We start from the raw sequence: 22,321 nt of genomic DNA, 5'->3' as shown, positions 1-22,321 counted from the left end.
AATCACATTTAGGTTCAGGGTGATGACAGTGTGCATAGAAAGGCTGTACATACAAAATATCAGAGGAGTGATGTCTGACTGTATGTTTGTCACATATTAGACTATCAGTTTCTCTGATGTAGGATTTGTCCAAACTTGTGATGTTAACAAATGCAGATTTATGTTTTCACCCACAGGAATAACATATTTGAGTCTCTCAAATCAAAAGCTACTGCCCTCAGTGCACTCCATTCTGAAGACGGAAGGCATAAATGACCACAGGTCATATTTCTGGGAAGTGACCTGGTCTGAAATTGAAAGTAGATTGAGTTGGTGATTTCCCTCATTGAGAAACACATTTAGCACTGCTTCGTCCACCTTTTTCCTTCAACTTTATTTCCTGCTTGAGGCTGCAAGCGGAGTCAGTTCTTCCTTCCTTTGTGTGTGATATTAATTCCTGTCCTTGGCAGTGACACTGTTTCTCATAAAGGCGCAAACAAATAACTGAACAAAAAAACTGGAACTTTGTTTTAATTTGATTACTATTCCACAGTCAGTCAATAGTAGTCAGTGCTCTCAAAGACAATTCTTTATTGAAGATGGCAACATCACTTTTCAAAATTCAATAGGGCATGCACTTTCAGAGTACAAACACTCAACATATTTTCATGTTCAGTATAATCACACACTGTAATTTAAACACAGTTACCAAACCATCCATCCAGACTTTCTAAAATGAAAGTAGGTCAAGTAAAGTGGTGGGGCTGGACAGCTTTTACTTCCTGAGAGATCTCCCACACTTTTGTTTCATTTTGTCACAGGCTGTCATGAAAATAATAAAAGAAAGCCTACATGGAATTAGATAAAAAGACTAAAGCCATCGTTATCGCCTCCTTTTCTATTATGTTCACAAACAGGAAACCTTTCTTATCCATACAGAAAAGATTACAATAAGACACTTTCTGACAGGCTCGTTACATGAAGTAATCCTCTTTTCATGCAGTAGATGACAGTTAAGTGTTTTGATAGCGAGAGCACAATGAAATTCATCTCATAATGCCACACCTGGACTTAAATAAATCAGGAAGAGTTCTTTTTAGCTGTGTGAGCTAAGCTGACGGCAAACAGACGGCCAAATCACATTAAACTTTTGATACTGATTCACAAGCTTGAATGCCCCGGGGAAGACAGTCAGAGACTCCATATGTAGCAACACGGCTCTGTGCGGTGTATCTGATTACAGTGATATTAGTTGTTCATCACTGCAGCAACAAGCATGTGAAATAGAGGAGGACAGGTCAATAAATCATAGTCTTATTACAATATTGCAACAAGCAAGTATTCCTTTTTCTAATGAGCTTCCAAAGGTGTCTGATGATTGCACAGGCATGCCAATGCTTTAGGGAGCGCAGGAGTGACAAAATGTGGCAGATGTATAGGGGCAGACTGGGTGATTTGCCTCGCTGGCTCACCCTGCATTCTCTCCAAGCGGTGGATCAGACAATTCAGTGCTAGGACCTCTGCTCCAGGCTGTGAGGGGGAGGGTGTGAGTCTCTCGCTCCCATACTGGTTAGCTCTTTTCAGATCGGTTCCTGTTCAGTGCCGCTTTGGGCGTGAATTCCAGTTTCTCCTTCAGGCTGAGGACCTGGGTGCTGTCCCTTCCCAATTGTTCCTGCAGCTTCCTCTCCTCCCTCAGTTCCAGGATGCTCTTCTCCTCTTCCCGTGGTTTGGGGGTGCCCCTGATGAACCACTCCAGGTGGTAGCCCACCGCCCCAACCACAAAGGCAACAGGGAAGGTGACGTAAGGGGCGTAGGTCCGCATGGCCGTCCAAACCACAGGCCACATGGCTGCACACCGCTCTGACTGGGCTTCACTGTGGAAATGACAATGAAAGATAGGCAGAGTTGGCCAAAATAATATTACAACTGATAATGAGGGATTATCATTAAGATTAAACACTATATTCTAAATTCAATATTCCCTAAGATGTCAGACTCCACCCCACTAGACTTGGAGAGCTGCCACTGCAGGCAGACAGTGACATAACTGTCCTTGTGATCTCCTTCTCACCGCTTGTTCTTCCTTACAGTTCATTCTCGCCCCAACACCATGTCTGCTGAACTACAAAACAAACGGCTGCATCCACGAGAGCCCCTGTCAGCAAAGATTCAAGAGATACTAAAATCTCGCTTGTTGTCTCAAACAGGTTAATAGTAGCTAAAGCAGCGACTTGAACGCTAATGTCGACATCGACACATGTTAGGCAATATTTAATTGTCACAGTTTTATTGTAAGCACTGGACGGCACACTGGATGTATGCCGATGTGAAAACTGGCTCACGACACATAGCAAAATACCTTTAATTACATTCTACCTGGTGTATTTCTTTGATGATAAGCAATGCAAGATTAAACTGCCAAATATTTGAATGACACCTGGCATGCCCACACGAGAGAGTGACGCCAATGTACAACAAACGAGTGACAGTGCATCTAAAAGGTGAGTTTACACTTGGTGGGACTCAAGTTGGCCAGTACTTCTGTGGCAGAATGCTGTCACGCATAAAAGTCTCAGTGGTTTTTGTTTTAGCTGCCGACTGTTAACGTGACTGTGTTGTGAACTAGGAAAAAGGCTAACTAGCAATGTCAACTAGCAATGTCAGGTAACCTAGCTGTCTGGAGGCTTGCTCACAGGGCTGCATTCTGCTGGAAACACCGGACCTGGCTAACACTAACCTGACTATCACATTGTGACTCGCCAAGATTTTTGTCCCTCTTGTCATATGTTAAATAATGATGCTATTTCAACCGCACTTACTCACCTTTACCGTTAGCACATTGACAATGAGTTGGTTTGACGTAACTTCCGTGTTACGTCAGCACGGCCGCTATCTGGTTAATTTTTATTGGCTGTGGCACAAGAACCAACCAATCAACGCATCCCGGGTACATTTTCTTTGGTGTTACAGCACCCCCTAGCGGTCACATTACTTAATACACTGCCTGAGGAAGAGGACATACATCACAAGTTGTAAAATAAAAACTTTATAAACGTTATAAAAATGTGTATGAAATGTATGATTTCACACACATAACTCAGTTACTGTACATCTACACCAAAGTATAAAAATAAGACAAAAATAAATAATACAACCAATTTAAAAAAAAAAAAAAGGAGCGAAAGGAAAGAAAGAAAAAACACAAAAAGTAAAACACAAAAACAAGAAGAAAGAAAGACACACACACATACACACACTAGGGTCTGCTACACATCTGGAGTGATTTGAAATATCTAAATAATTTAATAATGCCAATTAAAAAAAATCTGAACTTTAAGCTCAAATGTTTTCAGATCAGTGTGTATAAAAAAGGTTAATCTGCAGACAAAAAAATTATTTGTTGCAGTTTGTGGACTGCATAGCTTTAACAAGGCATTGACAATAAGGATAACTTTAAAAAGTTATTAATAAACAGTATTGATTCTATTTGGAATTTATTTTATGGGGTAAGAGAAATATAGTGATCCATTGTTGTCAATTTAAAATAAAAAACAACTTATATTTACATATGAGGATAGCAATATGCTCAAAGTGATTTCTAATATAAGAGTAGTAATATTTCAGAGGGAGAGAGAGAGAGAGAGAGAGAGAGAGAGAGAGAGAGAGAGAGAGAGAGAGTTGTATCCTTGATAATTTGCTGATGAAAGTTAGTTTCTCAGGGACTCTGAGGGGAGTTGAATTGAGGGGAGCTGGTCTTGTCTGTAGATTCCTGAAGAGCGTTTAGTGGGCAGCTGTGCTCCTGTGCACCTAACTCACTCAGCACGAGACACCTGGATGTGTTCTCCTTTCCAAGGCGAGCCTAAACACTGAGCAGAAGCCTTAATAATACATCCCCCTTTTTTGTGCTCAAACACTTGATGGCATTCATGCATAAAAACCTGCTCCTCGAGGAAAACTCATCAAAGGCGACAATGTGACAGAGCAACCTGCCACACGGTGTTGTATAACACGCTGACGAGTGATGAGCTCCAACACTCGGATGACAAGCCCCTCGAGCACCAGCTGAGTTTTATTATAGTTTAAACGCACACATGGGTATAAAAGTCACTTTTAGGGATTGTTTTCTTTAACTGCTTATACGAGATGCAGAGAAGCTATAAATTTCAGTGAACTGTGAGCGGAGGTGGCCTGCATCACCTACAGTATATGGGGCAACTGAAAAATATTCTGCCAAGCCACTGGAAGTTCTGGGTAGTGGTGTTTTTAGAAAGAGCTGAAGGATTGATATTACCTATATTTGAATTCCCAGCACCAAGTTTCCTACAAAACTACAGCCGGCAGTGTGAAGGGCATAGAGCTGATCTCTACTGATGGGAATGCAGCCTGTGATTTATTGTCTATTAATGCAGCGGTGGAAATATTCAAGGGCATATAGGCTTCTCTTCAGTGTTCTTACCTAGGTGCATATGTTGACATGGTGGATTACGTTGGTCGTTTCTGGAAAAAGTGAAAGGTTTCCTGTCCATGCAGAGTTTGCGTGTGAACATAGTGATATTCTCACCTCATTCCACCCCATCATGTTTTGAGATCCAGCAGCTGGTTGTGATCTCATTATCGAGTAAGCTGTTGGACCTCAAAGACCTGTTTTTTTTTTTTTTCCCCAAAAAGTCTCAGGTGTATTTAATGAAGGGTCGCTATGGCAACCGCTGATGCTGATGGAGGTGCCAGAAAATAAAAAAACACTGCTGAATCAATAGTGCATGTTAAACATGAAGCAGAAATGTGCTAAATGCTCCTAAATGCACAATGTAGACAGTTTTGTTTTGTGCCTGTTGCTCTCCATGCTGACATATTACTTTGACAAATGGACGGTGTAATGCAGCACAGTGTAGATGCTGATTTGACTTTTCCTTTGTATATTAATTTTGCATAAAACTGATTGCTGAAATCTTAAGCACGCCTGCATGATGCGCAAAATGGTTTATTGCAATGCAAAATGTGGGTAAATCCTTGTAAATTGTCTCTTTGGGAAGGTGCACCGCCATGGCTGGGTTGCAGGGGGAAGGGGTGTGTGTGTGTGTGTGTTAGGGCTGTGACTTTCCTCCAAAATAAATTTCGAATTTCGATTGCCCTATAATGTCAAATATCGAATTATGTTCGAATTTTTAGGGTCAATTTTAGTCTATTGTTTAGCCTATTGATATGTACAATATGGGTGTCATTTACGGTCTGTCCGCCAGAGGGCGTTTCAACCATATTAACAAGCGCTTTCCTTCTGAAAGGCACAACATTAATAATGATAATCTGGATGTATTTACGATCGTATTTTAATAAGCACGCAAGATAACTAATGCACTTCAACTCTCACTCAATATGAAATTTCTTAGGAATGTCTAGAATATATAAAACAGACCACAAAAAGTACAGCAATGACGTTTAATAAAGCAGCCAAACGTATCCATTGCAACAGGTCAGGTCAGCGACAATACAACCATTTTTCAAAGCTGCCAGACAATGCTATTTTGTCACTGCCAAATACTAAAATAAATATCAAAATCAAAGCAGCCTTGCATACTTTGCAGATTACGAGGTCTTTAGCTGTTATTTTTCCATTTTTTGTCGGAAATCCAAAAAGTTTCCACACATCACTTTTGAGATGATCAGGAGCTGTGATTTCAGTCTCCGGGACCGGTTCTGCTGCTGCATTGTTTTCAGCCATGCTGTAAACTTCCTACAGGTGCGCGCTGCACTGATGCATGCCCACACTTTTTTATCCCGCGCACGATCACGCGTAACGTTGATTTGCGTCGTTACGCAACGTAAACAAAGACACACACACACACACACACACATTCGAACGTGAATTTCAGCAATCGAACGTTATATCCCTCCCTCCAGTTCGAATTAATATCGAATTTCGAAGTTCGTTGTCACAGCCCTAGTGTGTGTGTGTGTGTTCTGTCCCCCTGACTGTACACTATGAGCCAAGTTGTGCAGGACATCTTAGGAGGGCAGTAGTTCTGATCAAAGTGGCTCCAAAGACTACATGTGGATTCGTTGACCTGTATTAATACTAATCATAAACTCTGGCATGGGAGGACTTACCGATTTCACAACATATAATCAAAATACCTTGATTTTTAACATTTTTTGTTGAAACTCTCACCTTACAGTTCTGCTTCTGTGGCTAACAAAGGCCTCACCACTGATAGACCACAGAAATGATAATTGGCTGTGTAAAAATACTAATGTGGAGGACTTTATTACGGTGATGGAAAACCGGTGTGAGTAAAGTTTGAAGTCTCTGAAAGTTCATTTTCATATCGTAGTGGAATGAATGGAAACCAATGGCTGGAGAAAAGGCAGGAAAAATTATTTCTAAAATACGACCACCTGCTTTTGGAAAAGATCAGTAGAAACATTAAGTAGAAACATTTTTTAGATATTAAGGTAAACATGCAAAATAACTAGTACGGACCTTAAGTGCAGGGAGAGCTAAATTTTCCAATTTCAAATTAAGAATGAAGGAAAGTGGGAAGGAGGGGGATGTGGCACTTGACCCAGAAGGATGCACAAGCATTCGATGGATTTGCTCTGATTTGTACTGGGATGAGGAGAAGCATGACTCTCGACACAGACTGTGATTGAGCAGAGTAGCAGATGGTGAGGGAAATAAGGGCCAGATGTCGGAGAGAAAGAGAGACTATAATGCTGTTTTGGGGTGGCAGTGTGCTGCACAAAAGCAAAGAGCAGTAACTGACTGTGAAAGATCATGACGAGGTTTTGGCTTTTCCTCTTACAACTCACCGTTACTGCTCTGACTTGTTAGACTGGCAGTTACTAAACTTCCTGCCAGAATCTGAGTCAACACTTTCAGACATGTGCCTTCAACTGAGGCTGTTTACTACCACTACACATTATTGCAATGGTTTATTGAACTTTTTTGCATTGGTATACGTTTGTTTGTGCATGAAGTTCTGTATTTTTATTCCTGTCCTGCTGTTTCATCACTATTTATCCTTTAGAAAATAATACTGGCATGAGCATTTGTGTGTATGGAGTTTAAAATCATGCTTTTGAGTCAAACATATGAATACACCAAAATGTAATTTCTGTCATGTAAAGCATTTATTAGTTTTTGGTACAAGCAACCAGATGGCATGTTATTGATGTCAAAATCTATACTTTCAGAAAAGTGCATTAGTTGCTAATACATAAAATGTGTTGGCCCCACAATCGTCCATTTCACTGAGATGAATCTGGCAAACATAATGCTGAATCGTGGATTTTATCATTATTAGGCTTAAGTTTTTAATCAAGACAATCATCTAATACAATCTGTTCAAATATGTACAGCTCCTCAACAGACATAAAAACCTCACTAAGTGTGAGAGTGGAATTTAGGCTGGTATTAGAAGTTTGTGGCCCCTTTTTGGTTAAATGACACATCATATCTTGCTATAATGTGCAAGCATTGCGTGTAAGTACCCTATGGACATGCTGTATAACCCTGATATACATAAATTCAAAAGGGTACATTAGGTTTTAATGGCACAGGGAAATCTTAAGGCTGCATATGAGTTCACAGGATATGTATAGTTAATAGCGCAAGGCATAGTCAATCTACTGCAATCAAATGCAAGTACTCTGGGAGAGGAAAATCCTCTCCAGTGATTCTCCAAGTTTCTTCATGTTCTTTCTCTTCTTCACAAGTCAAGTCTTTGCACTGATTAAGTCCTGATGGTTATGAGGGCATCTCTGCTGTATGGTCAACGGCCTCTTGATTAAACATGAGGTGCCTTCTTGGATATAATTTAAACTAATAATAAGCCCAATCCAGATGGCATCAGCGAGAACTGAGAAGTGTGGTTGTGTGTGCCATCACAAGCAGCTGGTTAACAGTCACCACCAGGCATCTGTGGTAAAATTAAAACTGTTCAGGGTGACCTATATGGTGACAGATGCTATGAAGCTGCAATCACTTTCCTGCTGAAATATAAGACATGCAGAAAAGCCTCCTTTATAAATAGTCACTCAGCTTCAATCAAGTCCATGGTGCTTGACTTCATCTATTTTATAGCAACAGGCCCTAGAATAATGTAAACTGGCATACAAGTACACCAGCAGCTGGGGGCACTTATGGGACAGCTTGAGAAGCCAAGCACACTCTGAAGATGGAATCAGCCTGTCCACTCAGCAGTGTGGTGGGACAGCCAGTGGCTGGAGGCTCACATGAGCCTGGTGATGGCACTGGTAAGGAAATCCTCATAGCTCATGCGGATGTTGCCCGCCAAGGCCGTGTCCCTCTCCCTGAAGGCCTGGGTCATGCTCTGCAGCTGGGTGCACACCTGGATGAATCGGTCCAGCTGCATGCCAGGCCGCCCGCCTCGCACACTGAAGCGTCCCACCAATGTTTCAGTGAACTGGGGACTCAGGTTGTAGCCCATCTGGGCAAGGGCTGTGGGCCATAGGTGTCGGAGAGGGATGGAGGAAAAAAAAAGTTGAAGTAACTTCTGTTATCTGCTAAAGGATGTGTAACATTTTAACATGAATAAATTAAACAACACATTCTTAACTTTGAAAAATGACTATGATGATAATGATATTTATAGAAAACTCCCAGAAGACTGACAGATTGGGAAATTTGCTGGATTGCTTTAGAAGAAAAAAAAGAAAGGAAGATTATTTTACAGTTCAAAACAGGAAGAGAGTGGAGCGACTGGAGCGACTTAAGGCAGCACAGGGGGGGGCAAGTACATGAAGCAAAATCAGGGTACAGCACTTATTTAAACAGAGACAGCTGTGCATTGAACCCCTTTGCTGTTGCCATTTCAAATACAGTAGCTTTACATACATCGCTGCTAATTCAGGTTAGCCCCAATGCACCTGCCAAAGAGGAGCAAACCAAGCCTGTTGCAAAACAATGCACATCATCTGTAGGCAATGTATCATTCAACCCCAAAATGGCTTCGGCTTGAATGTGCCCCAGCTTGTGCAACAGGAAGCACTGGCATTTTTGGGAAATTAGGTCTTTCAATTGATTAAAGGACTCAGCCTTCACAAGTGGTACAGACTCTACCAGGTGAGCTACACTTCGTTACACGTGTTTACCTGCAATTTTATGTCAAAACAGCGGCTGTGAAAAAGGTCTGTTAGCACAAAGGAAAGCACTGTGGTGTTCAAGAGGCTGGCAATCTTCTAAACTATGGGTTATTTTGTTTATAGTAACATTATCGTAATTAATGACAGAGACATGTTTTAAAATGCTACACACACACACACACACACACACACACACACACACACACACACACACACACACACACACACACACAGGGGTACCTTGGTGTAGCTCTTGGCCACTGATGCAGCCTGAGCGGTCTCGGTCATACTGCTGGAACAGCGCTCTCCACTGCTGCATAAAGTCCCACAGGGCTGAGAAACCAAACAGGTCCATACGGCCTGACCGCGTTTTGTCAAACATGTCTGTGGGCAGATACACAGCACGACATGTTCAATCACGCCAGTCTTAGACAATTTTCTTTAGGTAGCATTCAAACAAGGACAAATGTGAGATTTTTTCACATTGTTATTATGAATACATCATCAACCACTGTGAGTCTTCTGTTTGCATTATCAAAAAGTAACAGGCTGAAGTCACACGTTTCTCATTAAGGTAGAGGATGGCATTTCATGAATAGTTTCAGTCACTGCCTGGTGAATGTGCCTGGAATGTGAGGACACTCATACAAGGAGAAGGAAGAAATGCCATCACGGGTTAGTCTGTCACCAGGCTTATTGACTCCTAGCTGACTGAAGTCCTTTCTAATCAGCTCTGTAAGAACCTTTCCTATGTCACTGATAGGACTAATATTCATACTCTTTCATTCCTTCACTGGGAGCGGACTACATGGAAACGCAGCCTATCTTCCTTTTGCCCATTTTTCTTTTAACCTTTCGCCCTGTCTCTCTCCACTCCTAAAACATCTCATCTTTCCTCCCTATAGCCATTAAGTCACCACAGTTGTGCCATCCTGCCTCAGGAAGCACCGTCAAGCCATACATATGAGCAGCCACACTCTTATGTCAATTTCATTTGGTTGCCAGTGTCACACTCACTGATCATCATGAGGCATGTCTCGTCATTGAAGGCGGACCAGTTTGAGTTGACCAGCGCCTGTCTCAGCTCCTTGAGGGTGATGGAGCCGCTGTGGTCCGTGTCAACACTCTGGAACCACTGGTATGCCTCTGGGTTAACACCAGGGGGGATGTTACCTATGGAAACAGTAGAGAAGTGGGAAGACCAGTTCAGAGTGACTTTTAAGACCCTGCCCTGGAGGATTATTTTCCTAGTATGCTGTTTTGCTATTTGTTTCCATCATTGCTTTCCTTTGCTTGTTAATCTTTGTGGAACAACTTCTTGAAAATACCCTCTTTATTATTTCCTCTGCCTTACATTTTGTTCCCAGTCATTACGTCACTGAAGCTCCAGGACATGAGTAGAATTGAAAGAGTGTGAGAAAAAAAGAACTGTGACAGGAGAAAGAAAATGAGAGTGAGGATTGTTGGGAAGGAAGCAGAGGCACATCTGCCTCGTTCCAATGCAAATCGCAATTATTAATTTACTGAAAGATGAAGAAATATGACTCCACTGTCTGACAGTCGAAACTGTCAGACAGTCTTTCAACCAGAAAAGCTGATCACAAGAAATAATACATCTATAGTTAACTCAAACTTTTGCCTTGCCTTTAGCAACAGAAGAACCCGTAAATTTGTAATTTAGCTTATTATCTTATGGCAGTCTTATGGAAGTTATACCAAATGCTAATACTACGATGTGCATTTTAAATTTTAAATACTTTTGACATTAATTATTAGTAGATGAATACATGTTGGCCTGTGCTGACTTTTAAAACTGCCAGCGTCACAAGTTAAGGCTTTTGCACACCAAGTCCGTATTTTTCATCCAAAATTGTTGCATGTTTAAAAATAAATTCGACCTCACATTGTGTCCATCACATTTACACACCGACTCCAACACTTTCATCCGCCATCAAAGTTTTCAGAACAGGTTCAATTTTCTGTGTTTTTTTGTAGCAAGGTTAATAAAGTGATGGAACAATTTAATAGACTGTCAACAAGGTGTAAACACTGCGTGCACAAACTAGGCAATGAAGCAATTCAGCCATTACACAAAACTGGATCTGCTGGGATCTCTGGCTATCAGCTCTGCAGAAAAGTGTGATAAACAAACAGATCCCAGGACAGCTGCTGACCAGGATCTGGTGTGTATGCGCACTTGGCACAATTGGGACCTCCTTGCTGCTCTTGATGCCTTCTCAGGATTGGATGGAACCAATGTTTTCTTTTTGCCTTGTATTGCGAATTTCGCAACAAACAGAATAATAAAATGCATCAGACTCAGAGTTCAAGATTTCTGTGCATAGCATTTTTTGTCAGATGATGGATTAAACAAATGCATACTAAAAATACATACTTGGTGTGAAAAGGCCTTTATATGGTGATAGTAATAACACTATTCACTTAAAGGTACAGTATGCAAAATCTCCAAGGGCTGACCCTTCCAAAGGACCCTCTCGACTCAACCGACCAAACGTGGAATAAGCACATAATCTGAGTGAGTTGGTCACATGATTATAATTATGTGAACTATTTTTTTTTTATCTCAGTTGACTTGACTATTTTGCATAGTGCTTCTTTGAATTCATCATAAATATAACATAATTCATTAAGTAAGTGCTGCAGCCGAACCAACTGGAGTAACAATGATTTTCCTTCCAGCTAAAAAGGCAATTAGTCATCTGTTACAGATTGCATTTCAAAAGTAACTTTATTAACCTTAGTTCATCATCACTAGAGTTTGCACAGCCAGAGGGAAGGAGAGCAGTGATAAAGACACACTGGTAATCCTGTGAAAATAAGGTAGCAGCTAGGTCAAAGGTTGAGGAAAAGCCATCTCAGTGAGAGACTGAGATAGTAGGAAGTGCGGCTGCATAAATGGAGGAGGAGAGAGAGAACATTAGCAAATCCAGTGTGGGATGACAGGAGGAGCAGAGAGATGGCTGACTGTCAGAAAAATGAATGGGGAGAGAGGGATAGGTGACACTTAAGGCCAGGCCCTGATGGATTCTGTCCCTGTGGGGAGTGATAGCAACATAGACTATCAGGTTGTGACTCAGCCACTACAGGAAACAGTGTAAACACGCACACACATATACACACACAACGGAGTCTTTGCCCATCTCTTGCTCGCTCTCTTTAGCCCTCACTCAGTAGTACCCGAGTCATCACTCCAGCAATGTAATCCTGCTGAGGGGCACAAACTGAACCCTGTCTCTACACGACTGTCTGAGCAATAGAGTGGGAACGTGAGTCATCCTCTATCCATCATCCCACCAGTGAGAGAGAGAAATGGGGAGGGGAGGGGGCTATCTGCAGTCTCCTCATGCTCAGAGGATGCCCGCCTGGAAAGACAGTTCACATTCCTACCAGCAAACACAGCTTACATGCTTATGCAGCTCAAGTCTCTGCCTGTTTTCACCTGCAGGAGCGTGGTATCCAAAATGTCCTCCCTGAGGTTGTCCTCCATAACCCCCGTAGGGCCCTCCAGGAGCACCACCTGGTCCAGGCCCATACTGTCCCCCATGTCCTGGGGCTCCGTATCCCCCGTAAGGCCCTCCCGGTGGACCTGCTGCGCCTCCATATGGGGCTGACGGGGGAGGCCCATATGGACCCCCTCGACCCCCATATGGAGCACCGGGTGGCACGTTGCCCGCTCCTGGTCCTCCTGGATAGCCCTACAGTGAGAGACACGGGCAGAGTTCACTGAGACACTGTAATAAATGTGGGGAAATGTACACACTATGTGAGAGTGGATGGAGCCTCTCTTGTGGAATTAAAAACCCATGAATTTAAGAAAAGGAGCCTGGATAATAAGGGCCAATTTTACCATGCAGACCTAAGGTTTCATATAGATTGTCTATAATTTTAATAAGTCATTAAAATAAACCTTTGCTTCAGGGATTTAGTCATATTAAATATGTACCGTAAAGTGACCAATAGGCATCACAACTAATGGCCTATGGTTCCTAAACAAAAAAAAAAAAACAAACAAAACAAAAAAAACACTATAGTAGTCCTGTAAATATATGACACAAACATCACAACACTGTATTATTCTTATTAGCTATTCCCAGTAGAAATATAAGTTTATTACACCTCTACTATGGGAGATAAACACCCCTAAAAAACGATAAAGTCAGAAAAAATAAACACCTACATGCTTTCAGTCTCTATATTATCCATATGCATGTAAGTGCCTACAGCATAAGCTATATATCTCTATATTTTTGTCCAGGGGAAATAAAAATGCACTGACTTCCAGAATAAACAAATACAGAAAAAAACAACAGTAAAACTGCCATAGGACTCATAGCAATCTGATAAAGCAGCAGTTGAAAACAGCGTGTCCCACCCCACTGATACTGAATGAACTGTAGCTAGCCGGACTGAACCAGCCCTGCTGCTTACGAGCCCACTGTTTAAAGCCGACAAATGACCTGCTGCGTCTCTTACCGTGAGATAAACCACTGTTTACCGCTATACCAAGACACTAAAACACACAATTCAGTTGTTATTAAGTATTACTAAGTCACAAAACTCAGCTTTTCATTACCTGGCCGTAACGGAAACTCATGTTGAACAGTCTTTTACTTCCTACAACAACGTATCCCTCCGGATGACGACAGCCCCGCCCACTCTGGCAACCTATTGGTGTATTTTCCTGTCTGTCAAAACCGCACCTACAACCGCCGCTTCTGATTGGACGGAAAAAATTGAATGGTGATGACGGCGGAACAAGTGAGTCATACTGAAAACTGCCCGAAACCATATGTTAAAGATATCAGATTACAAAGTGCAAAACTCATGTCCAGGCTTTTCACCAGTCTTGTTCTGCTAGTCTACAAACTATTTTTAGTTTGCTCATTCACAAGTGATTTTTTGGGTCGCTTTCCTCCACCCTCTCTCTGTCTCTCCTTTACTGAGAGACCACTGGGCTATAATCTCATCTCATACTATTTCTATATCCATTAGAATTTGTTTATGGTATTTAATAGTGAGTTTATCGTTACCTTATCATTCTTAACAGTAGGTTTTTTTTCCCCTCCTATGATATCACTATAATAACCCTGTAATATTCTTACAAGTTCTCACTGCTTTGTCAGTGGCTGTCAATAGTGAGTTTCAAGGGTATCATTTTATCTCTGATATAATAATAATAATACTCACGCATCATTCATAGTATGCTATTCTTATGCTGTGTGTAGTACCTTTGTTAAAGTTGAACATTACTGTAGCTCTTCTTTGAAAGGTCTTACTCTCTGCATTCACGGTCAGAATAGACGGCCATACTTTGACAAATATTTGACTTTCATACTTTTGCTCACCAGGTGATATATTAGTGGCACATACCATATGCTCAGCTCAACTGTTTGACTAAAGAAACAATAAAAGAGGTCAGTAAGCGGCAAGTGCAAAATGGGATTCAAATGAAAGACTCAAAGCACCAGCATATTTTGAAAGTGCAACAGCTTTATACATTACAAAAATAAATAGAACATGTTAAACAACAAACTAAACTCTGAAAATAAGCTCTGATTGTAGAATTTCACTTCATTTCTTTAACCCTTTGAAACCTGGATCGACGTCCAATTTCATTCACAAGCATCTAAAAAAAGTAGAATCTAATTAGTCAGCGTTCTTTGGCATCATTGTTCAGAATTTGTTCATTTTTGTCTGTCAGAGTTGTGAATAATGAAGAAAAAACATGGCACAAAGATTCAAAACCCCTTTTGAAAAGTAAAGAACATAATGTCTTGATATTGCATATCTGTAAACAATAAACCCTGGTATAATTTCTGCAGAGTTATCTCTACAATATTTAGGCTATAGCAAGCCTCCCTTATCTGCAGTGCTGTGCTTTATCTTGTTTATTCATTAGGGGGCAGTGTGTATCTTCAAAGAAAATACCCAGTATATTCACTGTAGGCAACCTGGAGTCATCTTTCTACATTTTGTTAACTTTTACACAAAGTTATCCTTACAAGGAGCCTAATTTAATAACATGAATTTAGCTGTCAGATAGTAACACACGCTCTCCGATTCCAAAAATACAGTTTCAATCCCTGTCACCTCCTCTGTCATCCGCCTCATTTGAAGTTTATTTGCATGGCTAAGTTGTGCGTTCCTGCAGACAGTCAGTTTAACAAGATGTATTTACAAAAAAAGTTCATATGGAAATCTGTGAGCTGATGGGTATCTTGTCTGTGTTGTATGAACTGCAGTCCGCTGAAAGTATCATCACCCAACAGGCAGTGGCACCCAGGTCACTTCATTCAGTCTTTCAACTTGACCGCTTGCCATGCATTATTTTTTCTCAGATGGCCCCTCCTCGGCCTTGATGTTGTTGAGGTTCTGGATGGAGGCCGTGTTGGTGGGGTCCACTCTGACCGGCGACGTCGGCCTGAACTCCGACCTGGGCGCGGCCAACGACGTCAGCTCGTGACTCTCGGCGAACACCCTCCTCTCTTCCTCCCTCTTCCTCCTCAGCAGCTTCTGGAAGCGTTTGCAGACGAGGTAGATCATTTCGCAGATGCACATTAAGATACAGATGGCGGAGGAGACCACCATGAAGAGGGTGAAGATCTTCTTCTCTGTGGGACGCGAGATGTAGCAGTCCACGGTGTTGGGACAGGGCTCCAGGGAGCACTTGGACAGGCGGGGCATGTCGTAACCCTCGTAGACGTGGTAGAGGATGTAGAGGAAGCCGGCGTCGAAGCCTGCCTTGAAGATCAGACTTAACTAAAAAGAAATAAATAAGGATTAGACTGAGCAGCTTTAAAAGAGACATTTTTTCCTATTTATTCATTCACTCAGTTTTTTGTGCCTTGGGTGATGAAAGAGGGTGCTATGGTTCGGGCCGTGTTGTGATGTTTCATGGTCATATTCCAGGCGATACATCACTCACTGCTGGTCTGATTTCAATTAAAGTTGGAACGCTAATTCACTGATTAGCCTGATAAAGGTGCCATAATAAAAGGTCAACATTTATTAAGGCCAAAACTGTTGTTCCATTAATTTTAAGTTTGGATGACACTTTGAGTGATGGCACACCTTGTTGCTGGTTGTCCAATGGGGAGCCTGCATCATATGTGGAGACATGTTCACCTGTTCATCTATCCAGCAACTAGTTTCACAATCTGTTTTTGAGAAGCTATGTGAGAAGTACTTGGTAAAGGCACCTGTGACTACTTGATGTTTAGCACAATGCAAAGGCAGAAACATGCTTCCATATGATTTGTTCTCACCAGGTATGTCCACCACAGCCCGCCACGTTTCTTCCCAGGGTTGGCGTACAGGTGGGCGCCCTTGTGCGAGGCGGTGTACTGCATGTCCTTCTTCTCGCGGTACTTGACATGGCCCACCACCATCAGAGACGGGCAGGTGACGAAGATGAGCTGCAGGGCCCACAGGCGGATGTGGGAGATGGGGAAGATGTGGTCGTAGCAGACGTTGTTGCAGCCGGGCTGGGCCGTGTTGCACACAAAGTCCTTGCTCTCGTCCCCCCACACCCGCTGGGCCGCAACCACGAACACCATCACCCGGAAAACGAAGACCATGGAGAGCCAGACGCGGCCGAATACGGTGGAGTATTTGTTGACCCCGCTGAGCAGGGCCTCCAGTGCAGACCAGTTCATGGCTGCTGCCTCAGAGGTGGAGGAGGGGACAGAGGAGGCTGAGGAAGATGGGAGAGCTCCTCACCAGACCAGGATGTAGGGAAAAGGTAGGATGGGACGGCTGCTGATTATCTATTCCTAAACAATGATAAAGCAGATCAGACAAAGATTAGTTTAGGCAAACGCTGAAACACACAATAGACAGTGCTCTGCATATTCCAGTGCTACACATCCTTTCATATACTTTTAATATTCTTTTATAGGTAGAGTCAGAGTTGGATATGTGACTTTAAAAATGTATTAAACTATAATTAAATGTTTATGAGTAATTCAACAGATTTCAAAAATAGAATCTACTTTAATTTTGCTTCGCCCCAGTTGAGGTATAAAGGTGTCAAAATAAACAATAAAGACAGAAAGTTGAGAAAATGTATCTCTGGCTGATATGTATACAAGAAAAAAAAAACATCTGGCACATTCAAAAAAGACACCTTTTAAATGGCTGAATGTCTGAATTTGTCACTTTCTCCTTAAAATTATGAAAAATTAAGATTTCTTCCAATTTTTCATAAGTACCTGTCATCAGAATACTTTGTTTTTTGGGTAACACTGTTAAAGTTTGTGTATATACAGTAGAATACATAAAATTACAATGACTCTGGTACAGATTTCTGCCATTTTCATCCAGAATTAAACAAACAAAAAGCACTTTTGTTCTTGAAAAAGCGATTGAATATGGGCTAACGACGAGCAGGCATCATTTTCACAGGGGTATTCACTATCATGTTTGTGCCCACCCCCCCAACCCCCCTCCACCAGCCATTGCTGACTCGCATTTACACAGAGCTACTTCTCAATACTGACTCATTACACATCAATGAATGAGTCATCATCGGAGCCTCCCTTTTCAATAAAGACAAACCAATATTCTCACTCTATTACATGGCTATTTGAACAGTGAGCCTGAGCAGCCAGCCATTGTCGTCTCCGTAATCCCAAATGCCAATTGCATTCTTTGTTCTTCAAAGGACGGTTAAGGAACGGCGTTTGATTCATGAATGCTAAGCGTGCAATGACAGAGCCATGGGAACTGTGCTCCGCAAGAGAGAGAGAGAGAGAGAGAGGCAGTTTTAGTCAAAATATTACCCTGTGGATTCAATAGTCTGAACGTGGGTAGACTTTAAAGGTGGAACTGTTATGGCTCACCTGCATAGTTTGTTTGCTGTGCGCTTGACAGTGTTTTCCTATGTGGTGGCTATCTGGATGTGTATCTTTCTCTTTCTCCTTTCCTTTCTCTCTCACTGTGGGGCTTGGAGGGTTGGGAAAGTGGGGGTGTTTGTATTCTGGTGTATGCATGTGTGTGTGCTTAAACAGATTTATTGAAAATGAAAATCCGATAGGGACCCGCGGGCTTGGTTTGGGATGGGAGCTCCAGAATGTCAGGCGTGTCTGGCTTTAAAGAGGCTGAGTGAAGACGGTACACATCTCCCATGCCCATATTGGATCTTATGTGAATGTAAAGATAACGAGCTGGGTCATGTGTGCGCTACATAAAGGTTAAGACTGCTCATGGATTAGTGTTTGCATGCCTTTTTATACATTTACATCTCATTCGGTGATGAACGGGCCGCTTTCTGCCTGACAGGGGACAAACTAGATAGCAGCCTCGCTGTCCGGCGCTCCATTTCAATTCCGTCTCCTCTAATCCGGGCCGTTTGAATTCAGAGACATTTTTTTTTCTCTCTCTTCAACATTTCAGCATCAATACGGACGCACTGTCAAATCAGTCCCTATTTTCTATCTCACCCGAGATTTAATACCGGCAAATAACAGAGCTTAAAAAGCCTTGAGTTACTGGATGCAGTCAAAAAAGACACATTCCCTGGCTGGTAATGTTACCTGCACAACATCTATGTGGATAATACAACCAGTCGTAAAATGTGTTTCAGCTTGTGCCTTTAGGACAATGTTGTTCCTCAGCTTTGTTTTGTGCCAAGAAGCTAGAAGCTATATTTCTTGTTTTGAGTTTTCAGGCGTGTCTTTTTTGGTTTTGAAATGCTAATGAAGCATGATGAATTTACTCGGCTGGTACTGTTGGTGAGCCTTTTGTATGGATGCATATCGCACTTATAAAACCAGGTGATATCAGTGATTTGAACACAGATATGTTCAGCCTGTGATTTGTCACCGAAACCTATCTCTCTCTCTCTCTCTGTGTGTGTGTGTGTTTCATATACATGCATGTGCACACACAAACCTGGGGTGATGGCGTGGATAAAGAAGGAGAAGTAGAAAAAAAAAAAAAAACAGAGACAAATTGTGTGTCTTGCCTCAGTGAGAAGGTGAGCTGGACTACTGTTTGTTTTCCTGTTTGGTCTAGACTGCAGCGTTGCCTTCCCTGTTGACAGCAGCCAGCCTCATCTGTCTCCGCACTGTGTGTTTGTGTGTGTGTGTGTGTTTGTGTGTGTGTGTGGGTCTCGCTCTTTGTTGTCACAGAAAATGCACATTGTGCTCTCCAAACTGAGAAACCTCAGGCTTTGTGATATTTGGTCACAGTATTCTTACTGAGTGCATTGTGAATACAGCTGCAACGCATGAATCAGGTTTTATCCTGCATACAAGAGTTTGACTCATATGTGATTTTTTGTTTTCGTTTTGTTTTAATATCAGGACTGTTTCCAATTTTTGATTTTTTTTTAACACAATCTGCGAATAGCTGATATGTTGTACCGATCCATACTAAATATCTTCATATTTCAAAATTACTTTGCAAAAAATAAACTATTACTAGAGTAATTACTAGTTTTGATATGTTTGAATAAACAAAATTAAGGGGGATATTGCAAATGCAAAATAAACAAAAATGAGAAATATACTATCAAACGATATTAATTTATTTAATCCTTTATTTTAAATTCTAGTGAAGATCTCAAAGTTTCAAAAGATCACAAACATATCCCACTGAATTCCAGGGAAATGTGTATAAAATGATGCATAAGACATCTAAATATTTGATGTAACTCTGCAGCCATACAACGATTGCGTCTTGCGATTTGAATATTTCACTCAGTGTATGTGTGGTGTAGCTTCAATGAGGGTTTGCAACCAGCAGATACAGAATATCTATGCATGATGAGGAATAAAATAGAGGTTTAGGGTTTAAATATCATGAGAAAAAAGAACTAGAGAGTAACCTCTTTCAGATAAAAGAGGGGGCGACATGGATACACCAATATCTGATATTCAGCAAAGGCAGATATCAGCTGGTCGGTTGGTTTTTCTCGTTACAGAAATCAAGGCCCTTGCAGATTCCCAGCTTCACAGAAACAGGCGATGCACAATGCGGTCGGTAACGCAAGGTCAAAAAGCCTCCTGCTGGAAAGAAAAAAGCTCCTTTTACTTGCAAAACATCCTCTCCACTGGAAAGCATTGATTCTACAGTTTCATCTCTGAACCTGTGTACACAACCAGTTTCCCTGACACTGCGGTAGATCCTTGACTGCGACTCGCTCTACAGGTTGAGCCAGCTACGAATACCTCTCTAACCACCATGCTGTGTGAGTCAGAGCCGCTGGAACATCACAATACCAAGGTGAGATGGAAGTTCCCCTGTGTGTGTGTGTGTGTATGTGTGTGTTTTTTTTTGTTTTTTTTTTTAAAATCCATCTCTCCTTCTTCTCTCGTTTTCTGTCATCCACGCACCTCTTGTCTCTTACCTTCAATCTGACCTTCCAGTATTTCCCTCGAATCATTTTTCAAGACAGTACAACACATCAGCCGGAGGAATACACAGCGCAAGCCAGCCTTGTTCACATGGCCATCAGTTATATAATATGTCTTTACAAGTGCCTCACTCCTTTGTGCGCAGCAGGGCTCGGCTCTTTGTTTGACACACACATGATTTTCCTGCTTTTACAGTGAAAATGAACAGAATGAACATGATTCCAGCCCTTTTTGTTCCACCGATTTTCCCCCCTTAACATCTATTGCCCCCTATATTCCGTTCATTTACTCAAACAGCTTTGTTTCCTATAATAACTCTCAGAAAAAATAGACAAACATACAGCATCTTACCTTGGACACTGCAAAAGGATGTAGTGAGGATGTTTCCGGAACTGCAAGGCACAAAAGCGAGTGACTCGGAGGCCTGTCACCGGCGCTGACTGACCTCACCTGGATGTTTGGAGGGGGTGTGGGGCTTGAGGTGTGGAGCTGCCATAGCCACAGACTCAGGAGTGGGTGGATGGGTGGAGCATCACACGCAAATGCACACACACACACACACACACACACACACACACACTTATTGACAATTCAGCTCTGGACTTGTTTTGCAATGCTGGGACAAGAGCAGACTTGCCTTGAGGTGTTTTTTTTTTTAGGCAAAAGAGAGATAGCAGAGAGATAATGCCAGAGAAAGGAAAAAGATACACTGAGTGGCAGACGGGGGGGAATTCAGAATTGAAATATGAGCAGGGAGGTACACAGACAAACCATAAACAGGAATTTAAGCAGCAGGCGGACTAGGAGAAATGATTTAAGTGGCTGGAGATCTGCACAGCATATTGTATGAAAATGGTCCGGGATGCTGTGATATGGATCCATGCAAATCAGCACATTTGAATGAAAAAGCAGCCCATGAGCCTGTGTGTGCACTCAGGCCTGAACTGGTTTTTAGGCGTTTAATACCCTTTAGACCCCGCTTACAAGATGTCCGCTTCATCAGCTTGTATTCCTGAGCTGCTGACCTATCATGCACTTTGGCCATTAAGAGATGTAGGAGGGGAAATTCCAGCTATAGGAATTCCAGTCACAATTCCAGGAGCTCCATTTTTAATGGGTTTAAGGCCAGCTGACTCTAAACGAAACTCAGGCAAGATAAATACAGGCAGATAAACTCCATTGTCTTGAATTAAAAGTGAAAGAAAACTGAACAGATAACAGTGTTTAATAGATATATAAAAAAAAGTCCACACCTCAAATTAATACAATACAGTAGTTAGCAAAAACACGTGAAGTATTCAGTATGCTGTACCTGACGTGCTATGCCAGCCTGCAAGTGCACTGACTTAGGAACTTCAAGAGTCTTTCTGTTAACACTACTACTACTACTACAAATAATAATAATAATAAAAAACCTTATGGAATGATTATCCGGGTTTATGTGACACGGCACAGTTTAAAAAAGGTGTAAAAACAATACCATATATACCATCATCGATGCACACTGGTTTTATTGGTTTTATTGGTTTTTTGCACATTGTTTTTTGCACATTGGGTACTTAGATCTTAGATCTCGAGGGTCATCTTTTATTCTTTATTTTTAATTTACTTATTCTTTATTTTTGATTTACTTAATCTTGTACTCTGTGGATACTGCTGAAAACTGTGAATTTCCTTCGGGATGAATAAAGTATCTATCTATCTATCTATCTATCTATCTATCATATACAGTATAAAATCAAACACACAGGGTACTTACACAAGGATGCAGTGGGGAAAAAAGTTTCAGTTCTTAAAGGACTTAGAAATTATCAGTATTGACAGTGAATTTGTGTTTAATTTTAATTTGATGTATTCTGGTC

At 41.6% G+C, this 22,321-nt stretch overlaps 3 protein-coding genes across 4 annotated transcripts; all 3 read right to left on the bottom strand.

Annotated features, from left to right (window-relative positions):
• Positions 1 to 550: 550 nt before the first annotated feature.
• On the bottom strand, positions 551 to 2,877 carry smim12 (small integral membrane protein 12). 2 transcript variants are annotated; one of them, XM_030064439.1, is made up of 2 exons: positions 2,803 to 2,877; positions 551 to 1,853 (listed from the first exon to the last, which is right to left on the bottom strand). In XM_030064439.1, exon 2 carries the CDS (start codon positions 1,823 to 1,825, stop codon positions 1,550 to 1,552), a length of 276 nt encoding a protein of 91 aa, XP_029920299.1. In that variant the 5' UTR covers positions 1,826 to 1,853; positions 2,803 to 2,877; the 3' UTR covers positions 551 to 1,549. The 2 variants fall into 2 exon arrangements, with proteins under 2 accessions (XP_029920299.1, XP_029920298.1); XM_030064438.1 differs by lacking the exon at positions 2,803 to 2,877 and adding an exon at positions 2,717 to 2,738.
• Positions 2,878 to 7,085: 4,208 nt separating this feature from the next.
• On the bottom strand, positions 7,086 to 13,766 carry pef1 (penta-EF-hand domain containing 1). The gene is made up of 5 exons (XM_030064014.1): positions 13,676 to 13,766; positions 12,542 to 12,797; positions 10,099 to 10,254; positions 9,322 to 9,465; positions 7,086 to 8,437 (listed from the first exon to the last, which is right to left on the bottom strand). Exons 1-5 carry the CDS (start codon positions 13,694 to 13,696, stop codon positions 8,208 to 8,210), a joined length of 807 nt encoding a protein of 268 aa, XP_029919874.1. The 5' UTR covers positions 13,697 to 13,766; the 3' UTR covers positions 7,086 to 8,207.
• A 1,256-nt stretch (positions 13,767 to 15,022) lies between these two features.
• gjb9b (gap junction protein beta 9b) lies at positions 15,023 to 20,885 on the bottom strand. Its single transcript, XM_030064013.1, has 3 exons — positions 20,811 to 20,885; positions 16,368 to 16,874; positions 15,023 to 15,861 (listed from the first exon to the last, which is right to left on the bottom strand). The coding sequence occupies exons 2-3, from the start codon at positions 16,755 to 16,757 to the stop codon at positions 15,427 to 15,429; spliced, it is 825 nt and encodes a 274-aa protein (XP_029919873.1). The 5' UTR covers positions 16,758 to 16,874; positions 20,811 to 20,885; the 3' UTR covers positions 15,023 to 15,426.
• Between the last annotated feature and the right edge of the window lie 1,436 nt (positions 20,886 to 22,321).

The sequence above is a fragment of the Myripristis murdjan genome, chromosome 11, assembly GCF_902150065.1.
Source record: "Myripristis murdjan chromosome 11, fMyrMur1.1, whole genome shotgun sequence".
Lineage (NCBI taxonomy): Eukaryota > Metazoa > Chordata > Actinopteri > Holocentriformes > Holocentridae > Myripristis > Myripristis murdjan.
Note: the sequence above shows the minus strand (reverse complement) of the source record. Positions and strands in the feature narration are given on the sequence as shown.